Source organism: Branchiostoma lanceolatum, chromosome 13, assembly GCF_035083965.1.
Source record: "Branchiostoma lanceolatum isolate klBraLanc5 chromosome 13, klBraLanc5.hap2, whole genome shotgun sequence".
NCBI lineage: Eukaryota > Metazoa > Chordata > Leptocardii > Amphioxiformes > Branchiostomatidae > Branchiostoma > Branchiostoma lanceolatum.
In genome coordinates this window covers 10,418,068-10,446,057 of record NC_089734.1, presented here as the reverse complement: position 1 = coordinate 10,446,057, position 27,990 = coordinate 10,418,068, and the positions used below count along the sequence as shown (strand labels likewise).

Genomic DNA, 27,990 nt, shown 5'->3' with positions numbered 1-27,990 from the left:
GAGTGAAAAGTTGGGTGAAAGTTTTTTTTCGAATTTAGGGTTGTCGAAGTCTTTCAGACAGTGTCCTGAATACGTTAGTCTGTCAAATTTGTATCTATGTTGCTATATTGGATGATACATCTAGCATATAGCCATGAATATCCCATTTCTAAAATCCCAGATATATATTACCTGCGGATCTAGGTGAAGAATTCAACTTTGAGTCGGTACAGCATTTCAGAAGTTTATTTTTTCAACATATTAGGGTAACAATCTTTATGTTTATTGAATTCGTTGATAAATGTGCCACATACTTGGTCCAATATATCACATTCCTTGACTCATTTCTTAAATTCCCTCACATTGCGATTGGCTTAGCAGTAATAACTTCTGCAGAAGAATGAAACTCAACAGAAAACGTAGTGAAACAGATGCATCACTAATGATAAGTGAATCTATCCTGTTCCTCCACTGATTCTGTAAATATTGGCAATTACCTCAGAATTAAAACCATCTTTAGAAATGACATTTTCCCAAGCAAGCTGACAGTTGATTTGTACAAAGTAAAAGAATTAAAGCGTATCATATCTATGCTGTAACCTTGCATACTTTCAACATTTATCATCACTTTGTTTTCAAAACGTTAAGGCGTCTTTTTTCAAGACAAAATTAGTTTCTTGGCCAACTTGGGCATCTGGCTTGGGGGTTTCTGAGGGTGTCAGTTTATGCTGCTATGCACATCTGCAATTCATCGGAACAGATTTTGCCTGGGCCCATTTCTTTAACAAGCTCTTTGAGACCGTCAGCGTGATTGAAGATAAGCTTCGTGCAGGACTCTGCACGATCATTGTTGTCCGGAAATAAACGTCCGCACAAAAACTTTAGGTCCTCCTGAAAGTGAAAACAACAAGAAAACATCATGAAAATTAAAGTTCACCCTTAGTAGATATGACCTCTGACCTCCGAACGCATTGGCTAATTTTATTGTGTATATTAGTGCGACTCAACGATGTTGAATTTTAAAGTGTACTAATGATTGTTAGTAACATTGTGTATTAAGTAGTGATGTGTAAATTGCCATTGCCATGTATTTGTCTGTCCCTAACTGTTGACTCTCAAACATCAGCTGTGCTGCCTCGAGAGTCAGTGTAGTGCGCTGTGACATTTGACAATAAATAAATAAATCATGAAAATACCAATCAAATTATTGGTTATAACTTCTGGTTGATTATGACTCCTGTGCAAAGTTTGACTACCAACAGTGCTAAGCTTGCCTGTCCTTATGACCTGGGTGTCACTTGAATGTATGAGATCCCTATACATTTCCTGGTGTCTTAACCTCTGTTAACATTTATCCGCCATGTCGAATATACACAAATGCGTCGAAAGAGATCTCCGATGCAACGCCTCGTAGTATAACGCACAGCCCTACACATGTGTTTAACACCTGACAGAATACATCATTTACTGGGGGGGGGGGGGCTGGCTAGCGTTAGAGACGTGACAAACACACTTTTTCAAAGTAGCTGATACGTGGTAGCGAAAGGGAGCCCGGTGAATATCTCCAGGATCATCTGTTACCACATGATATCTCGACTGAGCAAACTTCCTCCCCACTAAAGTAGTAATGATGATGATAATACAAAAACTGAATGACATGCATAAGAGCAGTACATTTGGAAACAGTTTGCAAATGTGACAGTACAAACTCCAACTTACATTTTCGGTAGTGAACAGTGGACTTACCTTTGTTATCGTATCCACAAGAGGTACAGCATCCTCACAGGTCTGGCATACATCTAGGTCTGGGCAATCTAGACAGAAGGTTAAAATTGTTACAAAAATATAGACAAAAGTACAACTTCATGATTATCAATTTTTTCATAGAACTCAGCAATATCTCTTGTACAATGAGCAACTAAAATGTTATTACACTCAGGCTTGGCCATGTTTAGTTCATAACTATACTATTTGTGTAAGTAAACGTGTCGTATTGGGGTAAAGACTTCTTACCATCACGTGCGGGTACCTTGCAGAAGACCTCACATAGGGGATAGAAGTCCGTGATCTTGATGGAGTTCACATCGTTTTTGCACGCGGCTTGTTCCTTACCGTTGCTGAGCTCGTCACACAGGTCATTAAGAGCTTCTGAAACCACCTACATGCAAAAATACAATCATAGTAACCACGATGACTCATTTCATGGGTCAAGCAAAATGTGAAAATCTACCAAGGCTTTGCCTATGAAAGAACGTCGTTCTTTTAGCAGGGGGTCTGATTAAAACAGATAATATTGCATGAAAAATGTACTACAAAGAGGACATAATTGTACATCTTTTATCTATTTTGGGTTTTTGTAAAAGTCGACATTAGTGGAAAAGTAAATTTCCCTATACAACTTTTGTATAAGTATAGCCGATTAAAATTTTGAGATATGCCTAAAATCCCAAGTTAACTCTTAAAACCCAGGATATCTTGATTATCATATCACAAGTTAGTTTATGCGTTTTAAACCTAATTTAGCCTAAATGAGGTGGTACGACTCTCTGAAGTTGTCCATTCAAGATATATATTTTACTTGCAAAGGTCAGGCTATTGACTGAGTATTTTCTGCCAGAAATAAGTATGAAAAGTCCTTGTGTTCTGTAGTATATTGCTTATTTGGATTATCAATGTAAATGGCTTACTCACATTTAGGTATGACTCGTCCAGCTGGCCAATGAACTTTTTGCATTGTTTGTATTCGCAACTGTCGCATGGCTGAGTATGGAAAGATGACAAAGAACAAGGCTTAGTACAAATTTTAAAGCTATCATTCATTAGTCTATATATACCTTCTCTTTAGAAATTTTACTATTCTTATTAATGTTTAACAAATAATTTGCCTGCAAGCAAACAGGAATGATTTGTATAATCAAGGAGGTTTAATCTAGATATATATTGATACAACTAAATCATGGCTAAAAAAACTGTTTTTCTGTAACATAATACATGCACAGGTGCAAGTACCATTCATCAGTACCTGCACCAGATAACTTTTTGCCTGCGCTACTCTTCTATTTATAAATAGAAGCAATCTCTCCAGTGAAACATTGGAATATCAATGGTAGGACCACATGAAAATAGATTGAACATGGAGAAGATACATGTAGTTAGAAGCCATACTGGTCTGCACATCTGCAATCCATCGGACCCACAGATTGCGTCTCCCGTTGTTTTAACAAATTTCTGGAGATCAGCAGCGTGTCTGGACAAAAGGTCTATACAGGTCTTCTGAACAGCATCTCCATTGTAAGGAAATAGAGCTCGGCAAACAGCTGGGATTGCCTTTATGACGTCCCCCTGAAAGTGAAAACAACAGGATGGACGATCGATGGAAATATGTGGACGATTTAACACTCGGGGAAAACAGAAGCGTTCGCAAACAGTCACACCTTCAGGATCAAGTGGATTCACTTGAAGTATGGTCCAACACTGCGCAACTGAAACTGAACCCTAAGAAATGTATGGTACTGACTGTTTGCTTTATGAAGAGCCCCCCCCCCCCCCCTCCACCCATAACTCTCGGGGGCAAACCCCTTCTGGCAGTGGTCGTTGCTAAAGTGTTGGGAATCTGGTTGCAGTCTAATCTGAAATGGGACAAACAAGTCTGCGAGTCTACCAAGAAGGCCAACAAACGTATGTTCATGCTCCGGAGACTTAAGACGTTCGGTCTTTCGACGCCAGATTTAGTAACTGTGTACTGCGGCTATATTAGGCCTATCCTGGAGTACTGTGCACCCGTCTATCACCACAGCCTCACAAACAAACAGACAATAACTTTTGAAAATGTACAAAGACGCGCATGCCGAATCATTCTAGGCCGCCACTACCATGACTACGCCACATCTCTACAATAATGCGGTCTCGAAACTTTGAAGGAAAGGAGGAACAACCTCTGCCGAAGATTTGCTGCCAGCATGGAGAAATCAGAGAGAACTGTAGACCTGTTGCCCCCAACCCGACTAGCATCACATGGACGTAACCTCAGAAACTCAAAAACTCTGTCTCTGCCTACTACTCGAACCACTAGGTTTAGTAACAGCCCAGTTCCATGACTTCTAAGGATACTTAATGAAACAAAATGACACTGGTGCCTGAGACGTATTATGTTATAATTAATGGACTTAATGTTGTACATGTGTGTATTCGCTTTAGACGTAATAGTATTTTAAAACGACAATATTGACAGAGTCGATTTTATGGCAATAAGTGCAATGAGTGCAATAGTGCAATAGTTTTGTGAGTAAATGTGATTGATTTGATTTGTTTTATTGAAATTGCAATTCGTACAATGTATGTCACAATAGACGCAATTCAGTCTACAAATGTAGTACTGCAAGTTCTGTTGATTAATAAACCGTTTTGATTGATTGATTGATTGATAGGATGTAGAACCATGAAAATACCAATCATATAATTGATTATGGCTCCTGGAACACTGTGCAAAGTTTGACTACCAACAGTGCTGTCCTCATGACCTGGGTGACACTTGTATGTATGAAATCCCTATACATTTCATGATGTCTCAAACTCTATCTATCAACCAGGTCAAATATACCCTAAAAATGTCTAAAGAGATCTCTAATGCACCGTCTCACAGTATAACACACAGCCCTGCATAGTTTAAATGTTTAACACGTGACAGAATACATGTACTTGGGGTGGGGGGAGTGTAGCACTAGAGATTTCTCAAACACACTAAGTGGCTGATACATGCATATGCAACCCATCAGTTAAACGTTATTGGAGGTTCAGCCAGTTCACAGAAATAGTTTGTTATGTTTTGGGCCTGTCCGATGTAACCGTGCAAAGGTGACCGTATTCAGAATAGATAAAAGAATAAGAAGGTCAGATTTTTTGGTGCCATTTCAAGAGATTGTAGGGGGAAACCCGATGTGCTGTGGTCAATTGCATAGAAAACAGATCGAAGCGAAAGCTAGCCTGATGAATCTCTCCAGGATCATTAGTTACCACAGGATATGTCGACTGAACAAACTTCCTCCCTACTCCCCACTAATTAAAAGCCTTACCCACCAGAGGAAGATGCCTAACATATTTTGTTTAATTTGTTACAATTTGGTCTTAGACTAATAACATACATCTACAATATTTCACATGTACATGAATATTCTTAATGATAATACAGAAACTGAATGAATTTGATATGCATAGGATCAGTACATTAGAAAACAGTTGGTAAAGGTGACAGTACAAACTCAAACTGACATGTTTTTGTAATGAACAGTAGACTTACCGTTTTTATGCCAGGCAGACTGTTTACAGCAGCCTTACAGGTCTCGCATACATTTGGATCTGGGCAATCTAGACAGAAGTTGAAATTGTTTTGAAAATACAGGAAAAAAGTACAACTGCATGATTATCAATTAATTCTTTTATAGAATACAGCAATATCTCTTGCACAATAAACAACTGAAATGTTAATACAATCAGGCCATGCTAAGTTCATAACTGAACTATCTGTGTAATGGTACGGCCCCAATTGCGCCGGTGCAGTTCCGACCGGGCCCAAATCGAAAGCCAAAACTTCGTCCCGGTGGACTGCCGGGTACGGGAGGAGGAGTACCTCTCGGTGTTCGCACGATTAGCTCACGGCGTCGATTTGTTATCGGCTCCCGTATTGATTGTTGTCCGGGCTAAAATGATTCGGGGTCCCGACCAGGCCCAATAATAGGACTGTAGCATAAGTAAACGTGTCGTGTTGTGGTACAGGCTACTTACGATTAGATACAGATGTGGGGCCCTTGCAGAAGAATGAACACAAGGGATTGTGAGATGGAGGTGGTCTAGAGAGGTCCGTATCCTTTTTCACGAGGTCGCTCACGAGTGTTTTGCATTCCTCTTTCTCCTTGCCGTTGAGAGCGTCACATAGGTTCTCATCAAGAACTTTCTGAATTACCTAACGTTACATACAAAAGTACAATCATAGTAACCACAATGACTCATTCCATGGGTCAAGCAAAATGTAAAGATGTATCCAGACTTCGCCTATGAAAGAACGTCGTTTTTTTAGTAGGGGATATTCATGATTGAAAAAGATAATGCTACCTGAATAATTTACTACAAAGACACCTTTGTACACTTTCGGGTTTTGGGTCTTTTTAAAATTCGACATTAGTGTAAAAGTTAAAATTGCCCTATATAATTTCTGTATCTGTAAATCTGATTAAAACATACTTACAATGCCAAGTAAACTGTTATAAACCAGGATATCTTATCTATCACAGGTTCATTTATACATTCTAAAACCAATTAAGTCGACTCTAAATGGGTAATACAACTTCCTGAAGTTGTCCATTCAAGATAAGTATATTACTGGCAAAGGTCAGGCTATTGACTGAGTATGTTCTGCCAGAAATAAGTCTGAAACGTCCGTGTCTTCTGTAGTATTGCTTTTTTTTTGATTGTCAATGTGAATGCATGGCTTACTCACCGTTGGGTCTGACTTGCCAAGCTGGCCAATGAACGCGTTGCATTGCTCGCACATGCATTGCGGAGGCTGGAAAGATGACATGAAACAGGGCTTAGTACATTTTTCAAAGCTATCACTTATTCGTCGACACATTCTACATATTCTCTGTAGAAATTTTACTGTATTTATCAATATTAAGAAAATAGTTAGTTAGCCTGCTAGCAAAGAGGAAGGATTGTGGATAATTTGGCATCATGTAACCGATATGATGTAGATACAACTAAAGCAGGGCTAAAAATTATTTTTTCTTCTGTAACGTTATACATGCCATGCCTATTATCCAACGGCGCCTGTACCAGATAACTTTTACCTGTGCCATCCATCTTCTACTTGTAAATAGAAGCAATTTCTCCAGTGAAGCATTGGAATATCAATGATAGGACACAAGAAAATAGATTGAAAATGGATAGGCTTCTATGGGCAAAGGGTACAAAACAGTTTTCTAAACATGACCAAAACATCAGGAACACTCACAGGTAGGTCTTGCATTTGATCTGTTGTAACATATAAAAGAGTCAATTCTTGGAATTAGACAATAGATTTTCCATACTTACGACAGGATTAGGGCACATCTTTAGTCCAAACTCCCCACAGATATCATCTTCATCAGATCCCTCAAAAAACTTCACGAGTGCAGGACCGTATGTTGTGAAGAGGCCTAGATTCTTACATTCCTCGCCTTTGTCGTTTGGGAATAGATCTTCGCATAATTTCCTGGAAACATGGCTAATGCCATCCTACAAGTGAATGCAACAGGTTGTAAGAACCATAAAAAAAACGATATCATATGATGTGGCTTCTGGAACACGGTGCAAAGTTTCACCACTAACATTGCTTGTAAATTATTCCAACACGCAGTGACACGTGTATGTGCATCAGACCCCTGTATATTAATCATTAAAAACGTGGGACGTTTTATCGATCAGCCACTTCCTCCAAAGAAGAAGACAAACCCCAAGTAATGTATGTAGAAAAACTAGTTAGATGTATAGAATAGACACTTTTTTTACTGTTTGTGCCCTTGCAACTAGCCTACGGTCATGACTTTGCAAACAAAGAAAAAAGAATTATTCATTAATTGCATTGAAATAATTTACTGTCCTAATCTCTATCTGCCAGGTCACAAATATGCGCCACCTTAAAAGTGCGTCAAGATAGATTTGCAATTCAACGTCCCCAGCACGGGGTCGCGTGGCGTAAAGGCAGCGCGTCTGGCCCAGAACCCATTGGTCCCGGGTCGAATCCTGCCATGTCACCCATCTTGTGCCCTTGGGAAAGGCACTATACACTTTCCTCACTTCACTCAGGTGAAAAGGAGTACCTAGCTTTGCCTAGGGACGGACGTCCCTCGGGTAGGACGTTAGATGGAGGTCCCTTGTTTGAGGAGAGCCACACCTCGAGCACGTTTAAGAACCCGCCATACTTATTGAAAAGGAGTAGGGATCCTTCTCGGTGTTGAGCGAATCAAACCATTCCAGTCTAAATGGGTAGGGGATTTTGCGCAACCCCTGCTTCTCCCATTGGGTCAGTTAGGCCTCACTCTTAGTGAGCGGTTGAGCTAGTCTCACGATGTTTCTGGCCGAGGGAGAATAGTCGTTGTTACAGTTATTTTCCTAATATGTAACCCGTAACTTCGGAGTTTCACTCTTGAAGTGACCTTCGGGTCTTTTTACGTGGTGACCATTGAGTAAAAAAGAGTATGATATATACACTCCTACATATTGTGTTACAGCATACCAGGTGTGTGCTGCACTAGAGATGTCTCAAACACACTGTTTCTTGGAAAATTTGACAGTATAAACTCTTGAGATTTTCGTGGTAAACAGTGGACTTACCGGAGTCAATTCAAGCAGACGCTTTCCTACAATTTTACAGGAGTCGCACATATGTGGATCTGAGCAGGTGAGACAGAAGGTTAGAAATAAATTTAGTTACAAATTTACTATCGAAAAAAGTACAACTGCACGATCATCACATTTTCATAATTCTTGCACAATGGACAACTGACATGTTATTACACAGTCAGGCCATGTTAAGGTCAAAACGGAACTATTTGTGTAAGTAAACATGTCTGTTAGGGTATCATCTTCTTACCATCACGTTCAGGTTGGGAAGTGTAAGACGGGATCTTTGAATCTTGTGGAAAGAGGAGTGGACATAGAAAAGAGTAGCTCTTGGGATCTATGTTCTTTGCGAAATATACGCACTCCTTTTTTAATGCGTCTGGGATCTCTTTGCATAGGTTTTCAAAAGCTTGTCTCATCACCTGTATGCAAAAAACAATAAGAAAACAATAATGACTGTAATTCCATGGGTTAAACAAAACGTAAAAGTCTATTATGGGTTTGTCAATGAAAGAAAGTAGGGCGGTGAATCGAAATAGAGGATATTCTTCAGATAGTTACTACAAAGCGCATATAATGCATTGGTTCTGATACGTTTGATTTTGGGGTCAAAATCTAAGTAACAGTTGAAATTGGCCCATACAACTTGAAAGACAGATACTGTTATAATCTTATATACCACATGTTCATTTATGAGTTTTATCATCCAAGTATGATGTGTAAGTAGAGGAGCTAAAATGATAAAACTTAGTTCCTGAAATTGTACATTCATATTGAATGTTTTGCTGGCAAACTTCAGGCTATTGACTAACTGGTTTTTTCGTGCCAGAGATAAGTCTGAAAGTCTGTATTGTTCATCTTGAACATCGGTGTGAATGAATGGTTTAGCAGAGTTACTCACTTGTTTGTTGCTGTCCAGCTTTTTAGCGACTTCTTTGCACGCAACATACGGGGATTTGCCCATATTTTCCTCCTGTGTGACATGGAACATGACTTAGTAACTCCATCAAAGTTATCAGTCATTATTCCACACTTAAGATATTTCACTGGCACTCTGTTGGCATCCCAATCTTGCTACGCAATTGGCAAATATCCCTAAAGTATTTCCTTGCCAGTAGAATCTTGTTTTACTTCTGGTTATACAAATACATACAGTCTACAGTACAACAAAGATTCTATTGCTTTTTCTTGATACTTAACTCGTAGGAATATTCTGTATACTATTGTGCAATAGCTACTGCACCTTAATCATATAGCCTACAAAATATCATTGGTGCACCCACAATAAAAATAGGTGCACTGCTCAGATTTTGGCACCCAGTATTTCTAGCCCTAAGTCTAAGAATGCTACTTAGAACCGGTGACCTTCAATATAAACATTGTTTATGGTGGAATAATCATAATCAAGAGGAAGAAAGGGAGGTGCAGCAAAACTTTCTCTACTGCAGGTACCTTGGAGGCATGTATGTTAAAGAAAAAAAACACATTTGAGCCCTGATTTAGTCTTATCTACATAATAACAATTGATATTAACAACCAGTAGAATCTATAGAAATGCAACTATTCTCTCTTGCTTGTAAGCAAATGATTTTTTCAACAGTACTAGTCATTCATAGACATTGTAAAAAAGAAGAGTATTCTACAGTTTCTAGAAATAACCAGTAATCATGGCTATACTGGTATAATCTTATGATCAACATTTGATTGTGACAAACAAAAGTAACTTGCTTACCTCCTGATCAATCTCCTCGACTGATTCCGGCAGAACTAGAGTGAGAAATAAAGAAAGCAATCTTAAGCAGTGTCAGACAGGTCCAACGGATTTTGAGGAAAACGATGCAAGGCTGATCAACTTTGATTACCTGCCTAATGATCATTACTTTCTTGGACACCTTTTAGGTATTAAAAAGCAAGTATGATATTTACCGAAAAATGTAGAATTTCTTCAAGTAGCATATTCTGAATACTTTTTCATTCTTTAGAAATACAGATGATACCCTGTAAGTGAAAATCTAACCCATTCATACGAAATATGTCATAAAACATATGGGGAGGAATTTGAAGCAGAAACGTGATTTGTTACAATCGAGACATGTATATATGGTCAATTTTGATGTAAAAAGCAATTATCACTGTTGTGATGTGATGTACCACACATCAATATATAATGTACAGTCCCCTGATGTAACCCCTAACCCGGCTACCTGATACTAACACATGGTTATGATTAAACTCAGTCTACATCCTACACTCGACCGAGTCAGCCGTCCTTTCTTGAAGCTCGTACAAAACATAACAATCACAACTTCAAATACAATAAAAACATTACTCTGTACACTGCTTTGTGTTGTCAGGTGTTGAATGAAAAAGATATTTATAAAATCACATTGGGTACATTGGTCACAGATGACAATGAGCTTGAAAATGACAATAGTGATTGTCCTCACCTTTACCCCCATACCACTGGTCACACGCCTTATCAATACTTGAATAACCCAGATTCGCCTGTAAAAAAGAACACATTTTTCAAGACATTATACCAGAGACGTGTTTATATAACTATATATAATTCAGTTTTGAATTAGAAAGGACATCATATAAACCAATTGTTGAGGCAAAGTCAGCGTAAACAACTTCATACTCCTTAATAGGCTATGGATCACTTCCTCAGGCTTTTTCACCGCCACAATATTCGCAATATCACTCCACCTATCTTTGCCGCTTTTTGTTTCTACCTTGCGTTTTGGTAAGTCATCAGTTTAGCAACAACAAATCATATTCCACGATCACCCTTAGACATCATCAGAAAGTAAATAGATAAATGAATAAATCACCCTTAGTTGTCACGTCCTCATATATCGATCAATAGTAAATAAGGGTAATTGAAGTTTTTGATGACTGTCTTGCGATGATTGTACTTTGAAGTACAATGTCTTGTATTCCTGGTGATGTCTTTTGACTTTGGATATCATCTGGACATGAAATGATCTAATGTTTCAGATGTATGCTTTCTATTACTTGATTTCTTCAGTATATCAGTTTGAACGTGAACTTACTGTAACCTTGGACGTGAACTGCTCAAACTTCTCACTGTACTGAGTAATCTCATCCGTGTGGTCATATGTGTCCCTGTGTGCCTTAAACCCACACCACTCCTGGGAGAAGCAGGAGTAACGGTTGGTGTAGCTCCTCTGGCAGCAGGGATGGGCCGGGATGTCGTCATTGTACGACATGATTGCCTTCAGGCCAGCTGGGATGTTAGTGATGACTGACGGATCAATGAGGGGGACGGCAGAATCCTGTTGAAAACAAAAAAACAGAAGAGAACAAAAAGTAGTTAGAATAATATAATCCCAAGAACAATGAGCCAATGTCCCAAGGCGATGTGTCTTTATATTTGTACCAAATTTCAACTCATTTGATGAAAAAAATAGCCTGTTATGAAGTAAAAGGCAAAACGTATTGACTTACCCCCGTAATTGCCCTGGTTTATATTGCCACATGATCAACGTCCTACCGTATATCTATATATACATATAGATCCAATGTACAATGCAAAATCAATTGTTGCATTATACCTCCTCCTGAAAAAGTTACTGTGCAGCTTATAACCTTTCAAAAGGATCTAGACCACATCATCCATTAAAACAAACTTCTCCACCGCCTCAATACAGCAATGTCAAACTTTAGATCCCTTCTAAAAACAACAAAAATCATGGAACAAAAAGAACCTCCATGAATACTCCCACGTACGTCAACATATATTTTTAAATAACTTGGAATTTATTTATTTCAGCTTTATCACATCAAGTAAACGGACAAGGGGAAACAGGACAGATAAAAATCGGATAAAAAAACACCAACAGAAGATGAATAGATAAACAAAACTTAGTGTAATGCACATAATAAAAACAATGTTAACAACAATGGCAATGATAACAATAATAATGATGATAATCATGTTAACAACAATAATATAACAAATATTGTTGGTCACCAACACCAAATAAAGATAGATAAGTATCTAAATTACGGACTGCATGACTTTTTCTTTGAGGTGGTTCCGGGTCTCAGTGTATAGTATAATTGTGACCCCCCCCCCCCCCCCATGCAGACCCTTCATACTGACTCGCTGTGTTCTACTGACCACGACTTTCTCCTTCAAGCACATCTGGTCGAGTGACTCCTCCCTGACGCTGCTCATGCACTGGTCGATGGTGGGCTCATCGCCGTTGATGTAGCAGCAGCTGATGAGTTTGCGTGTGACCTCACTGATCTTCTGCATCGGGTCCAACCTCTGGAGGGTTGCCTCCTCAAAAGCGGTGTCCACGTGCGGTTGCTGCCTGGAGGAAAAATAGACCATTTAAGGGTTAATAACCAGCTCTTTCCTCGGTTTCCACAGTGCCATAACGGCTGTCTAGTGACCTATGCATACCAAATAAACTGCCAAGTGAGCAAAGCAAGTGCGGTGGTTATATGTGTAGGTCACAGCTCAGGCGTTATAATGTGTGTCGCCGTAAACACCGAGGGAAAAGCAGGCTAATAACATTATCATAATACAGCCAATTCAAACTGACACATTCGTTAGATAGTTGAAATCCCATCATTCTATATTGGCTGATCAATAACTCATGGGTTTCTTTTCCATTAACCCAGATACTTATGACATTATAGAAGTTGACGCAATAAGAACGGAGGCTTATGATTGGTCTGCACAGCCTGGCTATATGATATGAAAGATTCAATGTGTGAAAACATCCAAGAGTGTCTTTTATCATGAATTTTGGGAAATAAGGTGTGAATATTACATGATAGCTAACATAAGGATTTGTTTTGTTAGATCAACAAATTCAATGGCGAATGATTGCTCTATCTAACACGTCTTACTTTGCCCAAGTGCAGAAGTTGTTGTCGAAGGCAGGGGGCTTGTTGACCTTCATAAGCTGTTGTTTGACACGTTGTACCACAGTGACAGGTAGTATCTCAATGGACCTGTCTGTGCTATGAATCTGGAAAGGGATTAAATCAATGGGAAAAACTAAATTCTCCAGGACAACAAACATTTTTGCAACATATACCAGCTTGCCATTCCTGGTATCTTTGCTATGTGGCAATTTAAAGAAAGATATGTCAGGAAGACTGGTACATTATTTTCGGTTGGCTTTTAAATACCTTTCCTATTAGCTTTTGTCGACAAAATTCTTGTCTGTGAAGAATTTGTCGTAAGTGTAAATTTAAGCCACTAAACTCACATCGACGTCGAAGCCGTAGCGAGCCTGGTCCATGCACTGGACGCGCCCTTCCCCGGTCTCCTCACAGCAGGGCTCGTTCACGCCCAGGTCGTTTTCCATGGAGTGGTCCCAGAAGTAACAGTACTGGTCAACGGCCTTCTGTCGCAGCGCCTCAATACACAGCTCCTGAGAGAAAACAATACCAATTGGGCTTTAGTATGTTTTTATGTTTTGTAATCTTTAATGCAAATTCATGGGCGTCAGAAGGCTTATTGCAACTGCTCAAAATGAAAACGTACATTATCAGAGAGTGAACGTCGAACAGGGAGTCTAGTCTACTGTAAGATTCCATATCCACCCCCCACCCCCCAAGTCCATTTTGGTACCTAATGATGTAACTTCTTAATTGGAGGACTAGATAGTAGCGCGCTTGTTCTGTGCCCAAGTTGTCATACAATACGATGTGTTTACGTCTAGTTTTAAGCACCCTTAATATAGCCTATCGCATCAGACAGAATTGAAACCTCTTTCAAGAATTATAGTCATCCCGGCCACTGATATATAACAGGCTAGAAACTGTCAAATCCGAAATGCAACAGAGGTGATATAATGACAGAGGTGATAGAAACAGAGGTGTTAGAACAGAGTTGTTAGTAACAGGAGCGGTAGGATCAGAGGGGATAGAATCACTGATGATAGTAACAGAGGTGTTAGAACAAGAGGTGATAGTAACAGAGGTGTTAGAACAAGAGGTGATAGAATCACTGGTGATAGTAACAGAGGTGTTAGAACAAGAGGTGATAGTAACAGGAGTGGTAGGAACAGAGGGGATAGAATCACTGGTGATTAGAGGTGTTAGAACAAGAGGTGATAGTAACAGGAGCGGTAGGAACAGAGGGGATAGAATCACTGATGATAGTAACAGAGGTGTTAGAACAAGAGGTGATAGTAACAGGAGTGGTAGGGACAGAGGGGATAGAATCACTGGTGATTAGAGGTGTTAGAACAAGAGGTGATAGTAACAGGAGTGGTAGGAACAGAAGGGATAGAATCACTGGTGATTAGAGGTGTTAGAACAAGAGGTGATAGTAACAGAGGTGTTAGAACAAGAGGTGATAGAATCACTGGTGATAGTAACAGAGGTGTTAGAACAAGAGGTGATAGTAACAGGAGTGGTAGGAACAGAGGGGATAGAATCACTGGTGATTAGAGGTGTTAGAACAAGAGGTGATAGTAACAGGAGCGGTAGGAACAGAGGGGATAGAATCACTGATGATAGTAACAGAGGTGTTAGAACAAGAGGTGATAGTAACAGGAGTGGTAGGGACAGAGGGGATAGAATCACTGGTGATTAGAGGTGTTAGAACAAGAGGTGATAGTAACAGGAGTGGTAGGAACAGAAGGGATAGAATCACTGGTGATTAGAGGTGTTAGAACAAGAGGTGATAGTAACAGGAGCGGTAGGAACAGAGGGGATAGAATCACTGATGATAGTAACAGAGGTGTTAGAACAAGAGGTGATAGTAACAGGAGTGGTAGGAACAGAGGGGATAGAATCACTGGTGATTAGAGGTGTTAGAACAAGAGGTGATAGTAACAGGAGTGGTAGGAACAGAAGGGATAGAATCACTGGTGATTAGAGGTGTTAGAACAAGAGGTGATAGTAACAGGAGTGGTAGGGACAGAGGGGATAGAATCACTGGTGATTAGAGGTGTTAGAACAAGAGGTGATAGTAACAGGAGTGGTAGGAACAGAAGGGATAGAATCACTGGTGATTAGAGGTGTTAGAACAAGAGGTGATAGTAACAGGAGTGGTAGGGACAGAGGGGATAGAATCACTGGTGATTAGAGGTGTTAGAACAAGAGGTGATAGTAACAGGAGTGGTAGGAACAGAAGGGATAGAATCACTGGTGATTAGAGGTGTTAGAACAAGAGGTGATAGTAACAGGAGTGGTAGGAACAGAGGGGATAGAATCACTGGTGATTAGAGGTGTTAGAACAAGAGGTGATAGTAACAGGAGCGGTAGGAACAGAAGGGATAGAATCACTGGTGATTAGAGGTGTTAGAACAAGAGGTGATAGTAACAGGAGCGGTAGGAACAGAGGGGATAGAATCACTGATGATAGTAACAGAGGTGTTAGAACAAGAGGTGATAGTAACAGGAGCGGTAGGAACAGAAGGGATAGAATCACTGGTGATTAGAGGTGTTAGAACAAGAGGTGATAGTAACAGGAGTGGTAGGATCAGAGGGGATAGAATCACTGATGATAGTAACAGAGGTGTTAGAACAAGAGGTGATAGTAACAGGAGTGGTAGGGACAGAGGGGATAGAATCACTGGTGATTAGAGGTGTTAGAACAAGAGGTGATAGTAACAGGAGCGGTAGGAACAGAGGGGATAGAATCACTGGTGATTAGAGGTATTAGAACAAGAGGTGATAGTAACAGGAGTGGTAGGAACAGAAGGGATAGAATCAGTGGTAATAGAAACAGGTGATTGTAACAGGAGCGGTAGGAACAGAGGGGATAGAATCACTGGTGATAGAAACAGAGGTGTTAGAACAGAGTTGTTAGTAACAGGAGTGGTAGGGACAGAGGGGATAGAATCACTGGTGATAGTAACAGAGGGTAACAGAGGTGATAGAAACAGAGGTGGTAGAAACAGAGGTGATAGAAACAGAGGTGATATAAAAGTTAAGCACCGCTCACCTGCTCGTTTCCTTCCATCTGACAGCACACGGCCGCGTCCTCTGAGCGGTCAGCGTACAGAAGATCCCAGTTTGGCGCGGTCACGTCTTCGTCGTCATGCTCAACATTTGGCAGCTGATGTACACAACGGAGGAAGGACAAAATACAGCGGATAAAATGAGATTCTTATCAAAGGTGATAATAAAAATCATCAATGGTGTGTGAGAACTAACTAGTACTACATGTATCTAACTCTGCTGCCTGTTCAGCCATCGTGGACGTGAAAAGTATGAGGAACTGACTGTAATATGTATTTTGCTAAGCCTCCTTAACGATTAGACCAGTTTGGGCTTCATCAGGCTGTGTCTAGAGCGACAGAATGCTGTGCTGGATAGAAGCTTGCGATGAATCACATTTGTAGAGCTCTCTAGCTTCTCTTCTCTATTCAAGTGCACTGATGGATTGCTGATAGCCTTTTAGTGGCTTTACTCTGCGAAATCTACTTCAGCTGAATGTAGATGATACCGTCTATCAAAACTGGTCTAAAATTAGATAATATGCTCTTAACAATAGTGCCATACCGTAAGATTGCCCTTGGGAAGTAAAGGGTTAATGAATGACGTGTGCGTACCAAGGGTGTTTCCTGGATGAACCTACACATGAGGTCGATAGCTTTTGTGTCGGTCGGACGCGGTGCCACGAACATGGGCGAGCCCAATAGGTTGTAGGGTAGGCCATTCTCGTGAGTCGCGACTTGCTTCCAACCATTGCTCACTGCAAAAGGTAAAAAAAAATGGAATCCAAGCTCTTCATCGCCCCTCCCAAGATCTAGAGTTGTTCGTTTAACATTTCGCGCGGCTTATCATAAAGAGAGGAATTATAGATCTTCCTATTTGGTTATGCACATTAAATCCAATTTTGCATGATTTGCATCTTATTGTGTATATCGCTGTTTAGACTACCTGCAAACCTCTTTCACACACACACACACACACACACACACACACACACACACACACACACACACACACACGCACACACACATTATGACGTTATCAATACATCTTTACAAAGCAAAGATTCTTAGGTTGACCATTGTTAAAAATGTTTGAAGTGTATTGATTGCTCGACACCTTGACCAATCGACCGCTTGGGAGGAAATTGAGAGGAAATTTTAAGAGCAGTAATCTAATACTTTTCTTAATATTAGGCAAAGAGTGCGTTGTTTTACTGGTGACCTCCACTGTTGTTGACGCTTTGTTGACCTACACAAAATAAATATCTGTCAATACATCTTACTTCCGAATTAAGTTTTGGACATTCACCTATTGTAATCTTTGTTGTTGGCTTTACTGTAGTTGGTATTGTGCTAATGTGTGTTGTTTTGTCTGATATGAGATGTGAAGATATAGAAAAGGGCGTGCTTAGATTAGACTCCACACTAGCACTATGATGTTTAAAGTTACGCGCTATCCATCCGGAAAACCACAGAGAAACTGCCCACGCAATCAATGAGGTACTCTCCCTAGTGATGAGATCACTACCGCCGTTGGACCCTCCCCCTACCACCTGTTCAACCATGGGAAATGAAAGGGAAACCTGAAAACATCAAAGTCAACAAAGCGGGAGCACGTCGGTAGAACGTAAGCTTTTAAGATCGTGTTTGCGTATTAAGTTTAATATCTCGTATATAGGTACTAGGTTCATTTAGTTGTGCCCAAAGTCATATCTTATGCAACGGATGTTACTCCGATGCAACGTTGACCAATGCAAAGAGAACAAGAGAGCTAGATTCGGCATTTATAATAGGCTTAAATAGCAGGCTAAGTTCTGTATATGCATTACGTTCTGCCGACGTACTCAAAACGGGGGTCCTGGTGGTATACCCACAAGAATCATCAAGGAATTTGCCTATGAATTCAGCACACTGACATCTTCCACACCTCTCCAGCGGAGGGTTATGTACCCACACAATGGCGCCAAGCCAACATAGTACCACTACCGAAAACACGCCCGCCTGATATTAATCAACTCCGGCTAAATTATGTTTTCATTTGCATAACTTTTTATCTATGTCCAACTATTTCTCAGTTACATATGTTGCATTTTTTAAATAGTTTTACCATTGACTAGAGTGGGTTTATACAATTTCGCCATTAATCATGCCAATTAGATTCTGATTTGCATTATTACCATTTAATTATATCAAGCATCACATAAGCTATCCACATATCAAAAACAAGTATACAGGTTTAGTTGTATATCCCTTTGTGGTTTGACCACTATCTGTCGGGCCCCAGGGGACAGGCCTTCCAGCAGGGGAATATTGGCCCCAGTTACGCAACTAACAGGTGTTAGGTGCCACAACATGCAGGAGTCCTATAAGGGAAAACACTGTAAGTATAGTTTTTCCTCGTTATCTCCATGTGTGTGTTTCCGGATGTATAACTAAAGAACGTCTGGTTGGATTGTAATGCTATTTGGTATGTGGGTAGGTGTAGGTTGATTTTCGACCGCGCTCGGGAGATTTGAATAATGGCTGCTCTCCCTCCTGCGTGCTGATAACGAGTTATCACATCACAAAGGCGTTGTATTTTTTGCATAATGGTTGTCGCTATGCATTGTGATAGTGTTGTTTAAACTAATCAAGTATAGAAATGACTGTAAATAGATTGACTTTTCATAATCCGATTTTCGGGGGATAACACTGCTTTACCCTCCTTTAAGAAGACCTTAAATGAAGACGGCATCTAATTTCCGGACAAAAGTTTCCCCGAGGAACTACATAACGACTGTTCGCTCCTCATCAAAATCCTTATCGCTTACACTGACGGCGCCTGACGCATATTGACCATATCTTCGTACGAAGAGGACGAGGCAAAGATAAGATTAACTACACCAATTGGTCTACTCTTTGTTATCATACGTACTAACGTACATAGTCATCTGGGGGTGTTTGCGAACAAACACAATTTGTGCTGATCGCGATATTCTTCCCATACATCGGTCAGCGTTTTTATGACAAAGGCGGTTTAAGATGAACGGTTTGACAGTGAGTAAACACGTTTGTGTGTCTTAAGACCATACGTTATCAGATGTGTGCACGGCCGGACTTTTGAGCTCTCCTGCTTTTTGCTGAATCAGTCAGTTATCGCCGTTTGTCCCTGACCTGGTGCCTTTTGGAAGCCCTGGCTGACAGTGGGCGAGATTTCGGGGGGGGGGGGGGTTGTGGGCGTTGGACTGAATTCACTGTAGCGAGGTGTGTGTGTGTGTGGGGGGGGGGATTTCCAGTGTAGCAGCTCGGAGTCTACTCTTTCCTATTTCCTCGCTCTCCTTTGGTGAAAATGAGTACCAAGCTTCCGTTAGGAATGTCATTTTAAGACGTAAAGCTGTAGGTCTCCTGGTTAAGTAGAGCCACACCTGGGGCATGTTCAGAGAAAAAAGTGTTGTACTATGAAAAATGTGTGGCACTATTTATGCAAATGACTTCATAGTACCACACTTTTTTGATAGTACCACGCTTTCCTGCACTACCGAGATAAGTCACAGTAATCTAAGGGCTCTCATTGGCTGAGGGCTAGTGGCCATGTTCTAAGTTTTTCTAAAACGGCACAAGATCGGACACCCTTAGTACGAGTAGCACGGGCACGAGAGGCCAGTTTAGCTACTGACTATCATCAGTTTACCGACTTTACCCGCAAAATAAACACCGGGGGCCAGCGATGGCGGTGAGATCAAGAAGATAAGGACCAATTTGAGTCCTTATTGTGGTTAAACTCTCAAATAGTATACATGTATTTCTCTGATAACTTGGTGAACTTTTGGGTCTGACCGTGGGGATTAGTTTAATAACAGTGGCTTATTTTCTAGTCACACGCTAGCAACCATACTCTAGAAGCTCATGTTTACAAAGGGCTGTTGTGCAGAAGGTATTGAATGTTTTGTTTCAGTCCAAAAAGGAAGGTACATTTGTGTGTGAACATTTTGATTATGAGGCTGGGTCAGCTATAAACCAGGACTTTTAGTTGCCTCACAACACACTAACCAACCTCTCGGACTCTCCATCCTAGGCCTTCTCTCGTTTTATCAATTTCAGAGGCCCATATGTACATATAGTCTGGAGTCCAGCGTTGATAGCTTTAGTCCGCTCCCAACGGTCGCTACCCCACGGGAGAGGTGGACAGGAAAGTTTGCCAAAGCATAGGTATATGAGACAGTGCATTGTTGCCGTACAGGATTTTTATACACAACTTTCTGGTGACTAAACACTCTGGCCGCGCGATGTCCGCCATTGGACACGCGCAAAAGGACTGGGTCGGAATAAATTTCCGGGCACGATAAGAAATTTCAGTGGATACGGCAAAAATCACCGACCGGGTACATCACGAATTTGTAGCGGGTACGACACGAATTACTAGGTACAGCAGAACGGAGTTTTGTGGGCAGTGTTATAGAGGTCCAACCAACACCCGTACCCTCGGACAGCGGAGTTGGCGTTACACAAACTAGATAAAGTCCGCTGGTGAACAGGTAAATATGTATTATGATTAGATCCTTCATGCAATAAGTGATAGCTAAGTGTCCTCACACTCAATGGACTTTTCCAGTCAGCAAAACCACAGTTGACCTATATTTGTGCACCTAAAACGAAAATATATGTTGATCACAAAGCGGACTGTTCTTCAAATGTATGAACTAAATGTTCAAATTGACATGCCCTGCACCTGCTTATGTCTTTGAGTGTTAACAACTCTAACAAAAAGAGAAGGGGGTTGTTTCATTGTATGTAATCACCGGGAAGGCAAACTCACTTATAATGCAGAACAGGCTTATCGAAATTACCTGAGCGACCGACTACGTTCCAATGTATAACGTACTAGGAGCCGAGTATCTAACATTACTGCGCTATCAACCATCTAAATCTACAATAAGCCATACAATCAAATTGAAGCTAGTGAGTAATGTTCCTGGAAATTATGGCACACGTTTGCAAAAGATTTCACGATTTCTGCGTGCTTCTGATATTGATAAAAACAAAACGGACAGGTTCGCTGGCTTCATGCTCACGGGGTAGAACGCGCGAGGAGCCGTGTCTCCATAACGGAGTCAACATTTTCTATATGAGTGCTGCGCTCTATATTCAAGTGGACAATAAGCTATATATGAAATAAAAGCCATGGTTTCTAAAAATCAGCTTACGAATTTTCACGATGATTCATGAACTTTACATGCTTACAACGCCGTTAAACTTTTGACAAAGTTCCATGATTGCACGGAGAGCGACCGCGCGCGCAGGTAGAACGCGCTAGGTGCGGCGTCTTCATAACGGAGCGAACATTTTCAGTATTCTACGTCGTGTACTCAACTATTTAAATCAACATCAAACCACGTACCAATGAAAAGCTTACGTTTTTGAGAATCAACATACAAATCATAAGAGGGTTAGTGAATTCTTGGTGTTTACGACGCCGTGACAAAGATAAACATCAAGTCCAGTGCTAGTGGTTTCTGCTCCATCGACGCGTTCCAATTGTGTTCGGAACGCGCGAGGCGCCGTGTCTAGTTTTTCAACAGAGTTAACATTTTCTATACGAGTGCTGCGCTTCTCTATAGACAAGTCGACAATAAGCTATATTTCAAATGAAAGGTAAGGTTTCTGGAAATCAGCACTGAGATTTTCAAGCATATTTATGACTGCTACATGCTTGCTGCAAGCCAACAAAAATGGCATAAAATACGCAATGTTCAGTGGATGATTTCTTGTAGTGTTACTCATTTAACACCAATAAGATGTTTAATAAAATAAGCGTGTTCTAGAGCATTGGCCATTCGACTATTAGTTCTAACTTAAAATTAAATTCATGGACTGACTCTACTGGCTAATTATTCCTTTTTCTGACGAATTCTACGATCCATACGCCCGAAGCCTGGTGGAGGCTAACTCAGCACAACGACCCCCCTTGAAAATCCTTATCGCTCACACTGACGCATATTGACCATTTCTTCATACAGAGAGAGATAGGCAGAGATATCAAGATGAACTGTTGGTGCACTCTTTGTTTTACGTACTAACGTACATAGTGATCTGGGGATGTTTGTGAACAAACACAATATGTGCTGATCGCGATATTCTTCCCACACATTGGTCATCGGTTTTTATGACAAAGGCGGGTTTTAGATGAATGGTTTGACAGTGAGTAAACACGTTTGTGTGTCTTAAGACCGAACGTTATCAGATGTGTGCACGGCCGGACTTTTGAGCTCTCCTCCTTTATGCCTAATCTGTCAGTTATCGCCGTTTGTCCCTGACCTGGTGCCTTTTGAAAGCCCTGGCTGACAGTGGGCGCGAAATCACTAGCTTGGGTGTCTTCCCGCGTAGCAACCCAGAGTCTACGTAGCTATTTCCTCACTCTGCTCTGGTGAATATTTGTACCGTACCTAGCTTCTGTTGGGGATGTCAGTTCGAGAGGTGAAGCTGGAGGTCTCTTGGTTAAGGAGAGCGACACTTCGGGCATGTTAAAGAATCCACCACACAATAAGAGTAGGTGTGGGTGGATCAACCCTACCAGTCTGGTCTTATGTAGATTGTACGTACTTTTTAAAACTGATGTGTTACGTGTTATGCGAAACAAGCAAAAAATTGATTCGTCAAGAATTGTAGATACGCTAAAGGACCCTAATGCATCGATTCTGAGATAAGTATTTTTCATGTAGGAACATACTTTGTTACATCATCGGCTACCGATAGAACTAGCCTCCTTTCCAGGCTTCCCGGGCAGCGCCGGCGTTTATTTTAGAGGGAGCGCTGATTTGCGACAGTAGTTACGGGCTCCAAACAGATACTAGTACTGTCCCCTAGCGGATGCGGCCCCTCAAGCAGATGCGGTCCCGATAAGTTGAAAAGCGGCTACGGGCTCCAAGCAGTTACGGACCCCTGGCAGATACGGTCCCACAAGCCAAAAAAGATCATCCCGATAAGTTGAAAATCGCGAATCAGCGCTCCCCCCAAAATAAACGCCGGCGCTGACCGGCAAGCCTGCAAAGGAGGCTACTGGAGAGCACTCATATCCATAGCTACCATAGCCTGGATACCAGACCTTTCGCGCGATGCGATGATAGATCATGATAACCCCTTTTGGGCGGGAAGACCTAGTAGCAGGGATAGAGTTAGCCTGGTCCCAGTCTCTAGGGTCGGCTTAGTGGTGTTTTACCGGGCCAGTCAGTTTCTGATGGCCTTTCTACCTCTGGCTGCCATCCTACTATCGCTATACCCTACTTCCGCTGCCTTCCTACTTTTCCGCCGCCCCTAGGTGCCGAGCTAATTAATCCAAGGCCGTAAACAACACCCCGAGCGGGCTAAGCTGTCTGGGCGGGTGAGGGTCACTCACAGTGCCGTAGAGATATCGGGGAGGCACCGAGGGTATGGATTCCAGGCTAGGATAGAGTTGGCACCCGGGCGCTCTTGGCAGCCGAACTCTAATATGAGCTAATTAGTGGGCCGTGTGCTATCTGTGGCGGCGGCGCGAGTTGCTTCCCCGGCCGAAGGATTAGCGCCAGGAGCGCGGTGGTCTGGCACCCAGGCTAGAGCTACCAAAGCCTTTGAAGAAGAAAGGAGGCAGCGCCTTATGCTGACAGATTCAAACGCCACAGGACAGCAGTAACAGCAGTCCTGATAACGGACCACTAGTGTGTGCCTCAAGTTTCGGACTTAGAAGCCACATGAGGTCACATCAACCGTAAATGAGAACACTGACAGTCATCTTCGACTTCGAAGGACTACCAAGATGACATACATTTTGTACTTTGTATTGTCAAAGTGCACCGTGTTCACCGCAAATGATTCATTGAATATCATAACAACAGCTCTTCTTGTTTGTAATTGTTACATCGCCAGCCAAATAAAATCTAGTAGAGATAGAGACTAGACGAAATTGTGCCATCTGTCTTAGATGTTTGTAATGATCAAACGTACCTTTTTCTTCCTCCAGCACGTCCAGGAGACTGCGCTTGTGTGTGCTTGCGCTAGCGGAGTCGTCAATCAGCGTTGCCATGACGACCAACGTCGCAAGCAGCATGCTGACAAACAGCCTCATGGTGGTGCAGCTTCAGCTGTTGCAGGGAGGTGAAAGAAAGCAGTCAGGACTAGTCGGGTCTTAATTTATGAATAAAGACCGTTTTCGCATGGACTCATTATTAGGTATCAAAATAATGTAGTTATATCGTATGCCGTCGAATATAGAAACATCATTCAGTTAAGGCAACGAAAAAAAGGATTTGACACTTAGAAATAAAGACATCCAGCTAGAGTCAAATAAACTTCACTCACTAACCAAAGCAGGCAGTTCCGAGATTCACGCACATCTAAACGCCAAATTCACACGATCTGAAACCATTCTTGTTCTCCTACTATACACGGCAGTTTCTGACTTGCTGGTTTTCACGTATAAAACTCTTTGCAAAGTGTTTGAGTTTTTTTTCGCACTGATATTATACCCCAACGTCATAGATACAGTTTATAAGAATGCCCTACTCAGTGACATATGATGTGGCATGATGATGTGAGGCCACGAACTCATATCTTAATAGCAACAATGTCACATTTGCAAATTTCACGTACCAAAATAGGCAATACTAAAAAAATATGAATCAAGATTTTTGTTCAAATCTATTCAATATGGGTTGTAAGAGTGAGGAACATATGCTAACAGACAAACACAACTTGATACTATCGATAAAGTTGAGTGACTATCGATCTTCAATTGTATTTACTCCCCTAACCGATCGCCCCACACTCTACAAGCAGATGAACCGTGCTCAATGTGTGGCTCTCCTCAAACACGGGGCCTGCCTTTAACTTCCTATTCGAGGGACGTCACTAGCCGAAGCTAGGAACTCATTTTCACCTGAGTAACGTTGGGAAAGTCGTCTAAAGTGCCCTTTCTAAGGGCACAACGTCGACGAGACAAATCAGGGGACTCAGGATTTGAATCCAGGACCTCTGGGTTCCGGGCCAAACACCCTGCCACTGCGCCACCGCGACGCCACTTGTCCGTCTTTTTTGCGTTTCTATGACTTTTGTTTTTCTAGTGCCGCTCGCTTTCCTGGGACTACACTTGCACTATTAGAAATACAGCTGTAGAAGCGTAGAAAAAGCCGCAAAAGACCAACAAAATAACCCCGACCCGTTCATCTTTGGAGATTAGCCCCCACCCCTCCACTCTGTACTGAGATACCAACTGAATATCAACTGAAATGCCAACGACAGTACCATATAATCACGCTAATCCTAAAGAATATCGAAGTTTCCATGCCTTGATCGGACTGTCCTCAACTTCCCTGCCCTTATACTTTCTCTGACTCAAGATGACTACGCCTCCTGTTACACTGCTCCACCGCTTTGAGCTAAGTCCCCGTGCAGTTGGGTTCTCCTACGTATACAGCTTCTCACCCTTGAAAGCTACGGTATCGTACACACGGCAAAGTCTAATTCTATCTAGGTATGTATAATTTTAATGATGAAAAGAAAACGACAACCCTGTTAACATCTCAAAACCCATTCATTGCAAATAAAGTTGGACACTTCGTCTTCCACTGCTTCAAAAAAAGAAGTCAAACCCAAAAAGCTTAGATTGTATTCCGTAGCAGTTTAAAAAAAAGAATAGTCACTTGTTACACTTGTCACCATTGTTAACTTGCACTGTCTGCATCCTTTTTCTATACATTGTTTCATGTTGCAATTAGCCCTCGGGCAAAAATTTGCACATAAACGTTCATCTACTATGAATAGCAAGCCTTACCGGTATGAAGTCCCCGAGAAGCAGATGTCGTGTTGAGGTTCGCCGCCCGAATCTGGAGCGCAAAGTGAGTCGGAAGAGGAAGATGCTGCCGTATTTAAAGTGTTTAGATCAAACCATTTGAGATAAGATGCAGGGGAGTTGTATCAATTTTGCCTCCGTAATATCAACTTGTACAAAATCAGTTGTTAATGATGCATATTTGGTAGCAGTTTGATATGGCACACATTGCATGCTTCATGGTAATAAATGTTGTCTGCTTATGTTTTTGCTTTGAAAAATGTTTCAGAAATAGCTCAACACCCCTAATGAATAATAGCTGGTTCTGACCATTGTTTAGCACTTGTTTGCATGATTCTATAATCAGTTGATGTATATTTAACACCATAAAAATTTGAGATACTTCAGCTCACGCGAGTTGCTATGGGGGCGGGGTAGGGGGCAGGGTTTTCTTGCCAAGTTTCTTTAACCGAAGGAGAGATTTCAAAACTGTACTGTCTACTGATGATAATCAAAACATATAGTATTATGTAGTACATTTTACATACATGTATATTACATAAAGTATTTATGGTGAATAAAGATTACGAGTGATTGCCATATTGCCATATCTATGGTGATGACGATGATCGGTGAATAGACTATGAGAAGCTCTATGAGATGGTACAAATTCCTCTTGCGAGATAAGTTCCTCCGTCACGCCATCCGAAAATATTGACATAACCTGTCAGATAACCGGTCTGATAACAGGATGTCAACCTCATTAGAAACACAGAGCTGCAATCCTGTTCTTAAAGTACACGTGGCCCAGCATTTACTACATCGTTAAAACAGAAAACGTTTCTTGATATTCTGACTTAAATATATCGGTGACAAAGTCTTGAAGGTGAAACTCCCACAAAGAAATAGTCAAGACGAGTGAGTGGTATCGAACAAAAAAATGTTAGATAGTTGAAAGCCACTAAAGGTGCAAACAAGACTGCATGTCAGCAAAAATCAAGAAGCACAACGGTCAGTACAGATATTTGTACTCCCTATCTTATGTAAAGCTATTTACGTAGATAAGATAAAGCTTCGCAAATGTTGCAGTCTGAGAGGACAGTTGGTGTCCAAATGAATGAAAAGATAAAATGTCCAAAGATCACCTTTGGATTGCACATGTGCTCTCATGTGAGGCTATTTACGTGGATTAGATAAACAGTTTACATAACCACCCCACTTGTAACTGGATACAACTGGATCTTTGAGAATAGGTAAATATCACAAACATCACACCATATTGTGACCTACATTAGTGTTGAGGTTATAAGGTCACCCTTTTTTCCATAATTTCATTTAATCAATCGTCTCAAATTACAATCATAAAACGCTAGGTTACAACATCAGTTTGCGCATACAAGCATAATATGTACACATAATACTTAGCCTATATCACAATTCATTATCTCACATATACATACATATGACCTTACCTAAACCAGCTGTCGCTATGTGCGTGGCCATGTTTTATGTACAACCTGTGCCTTAGTAACTGAAGTACAATCTTTGCTTTACTAATAAAAAGTTATCTTCACATTGTCTTACAAGTTTACAGCACATTTTCTTTACAATGAATTCATTCTGTGCTCTTACATCTAACATTGTCTCAATGCTTATGATAAAAAACAGAAAGAAAAGTTAAAGCTTATTTCACAGCTGGAAACATCATTTGTATGGCAACAGCCAGTATCTTGTACTTCACACATATACCTGGTACTGTTAGATATGTAACTAAAGTAAAATTACTTACAAATCCTTATCAATATGCATTTTCATTATGCAATACAAAACAGTAAAAATTAAAAGCAAGATTACACTCCTTATAAGGTCGCCCTTTCTCGAAAGATCATAAGAGGGACGTTCAAAAAGTTCGCGACCTCA

The 27,990-nt window shown here is 41.0% G+C and overlaps 1 protein-coding gene across 1 annotated transcript; it reads right to left on the bottom strand.

Annotated features, from left to right (window-relative positions):
• Window positions 1–209: 209 nt before the first annotated feature.
• LOC136447634 (uncharacterized) lies at window positions 210–26,177 on the bottom strand. Its single transcript, XM_066446675.1, has 19 exons — window positions 26,074–26,177; window positions 24,249–24,385; window positions 16,908–17,050; window positions 16,298–16,411; window positions 13,608–13,772; window positions 13,243–13,364; window positions 12,503–12,698; window positions 11,412–11,654; window positions 10,803–10,860; window positions 10,088–10,122; window positions 9,257–9,328; window positions 8,606–8,647; window positions 7,066–7,248; window positions 6,473–6,538; window positions 5,864–5,938; window positions 2,671–2,769; window positions 1,993–2,137; window positions 1,726–1,793; window positions 210–870 (listed from the first exon to the last, which is right to left on the bottom strand). The coding sequence occupies exons 2-19, from the start codon at window positions 24,367–24,369 to the stop codon at window positions 703–705; spliced, it is 2,115 nt and encodes a 704-aa protein (XP_066302772.1). The 5' UTR covers window positions 24,370–24,385; window positions 26,074–26,177; the 3' UTR covers window positions 210–702.
• Between the last annotated feature and the right edge of the window lie 1,813 nt (window positions 26,178–27,990).

Coding starts and splice junctions, on each gene's coding strand:
- LOC136447634 (XM_066446675.1), bottom strand. CDS start 24,369: ATGAGGCTGTTTGTCAGCATGCTGCTTGCGACGTTGGTCGTCATGGCA. Junction 17,051..24,248: donor CGTGCTGGAGGAAGAAAAAG/GTACGTTTGATC, acceptor TACCTTTTGCAG/TGAGCAATGGTTGGAAGCAA. Junction 13,365..13,607: donor GCTACGGCTTCGACGTCGAT/GTGAGTTTAGTG, acceptor ATCCCTTTCCAG/ATTCATAGCACAGACAGGTC.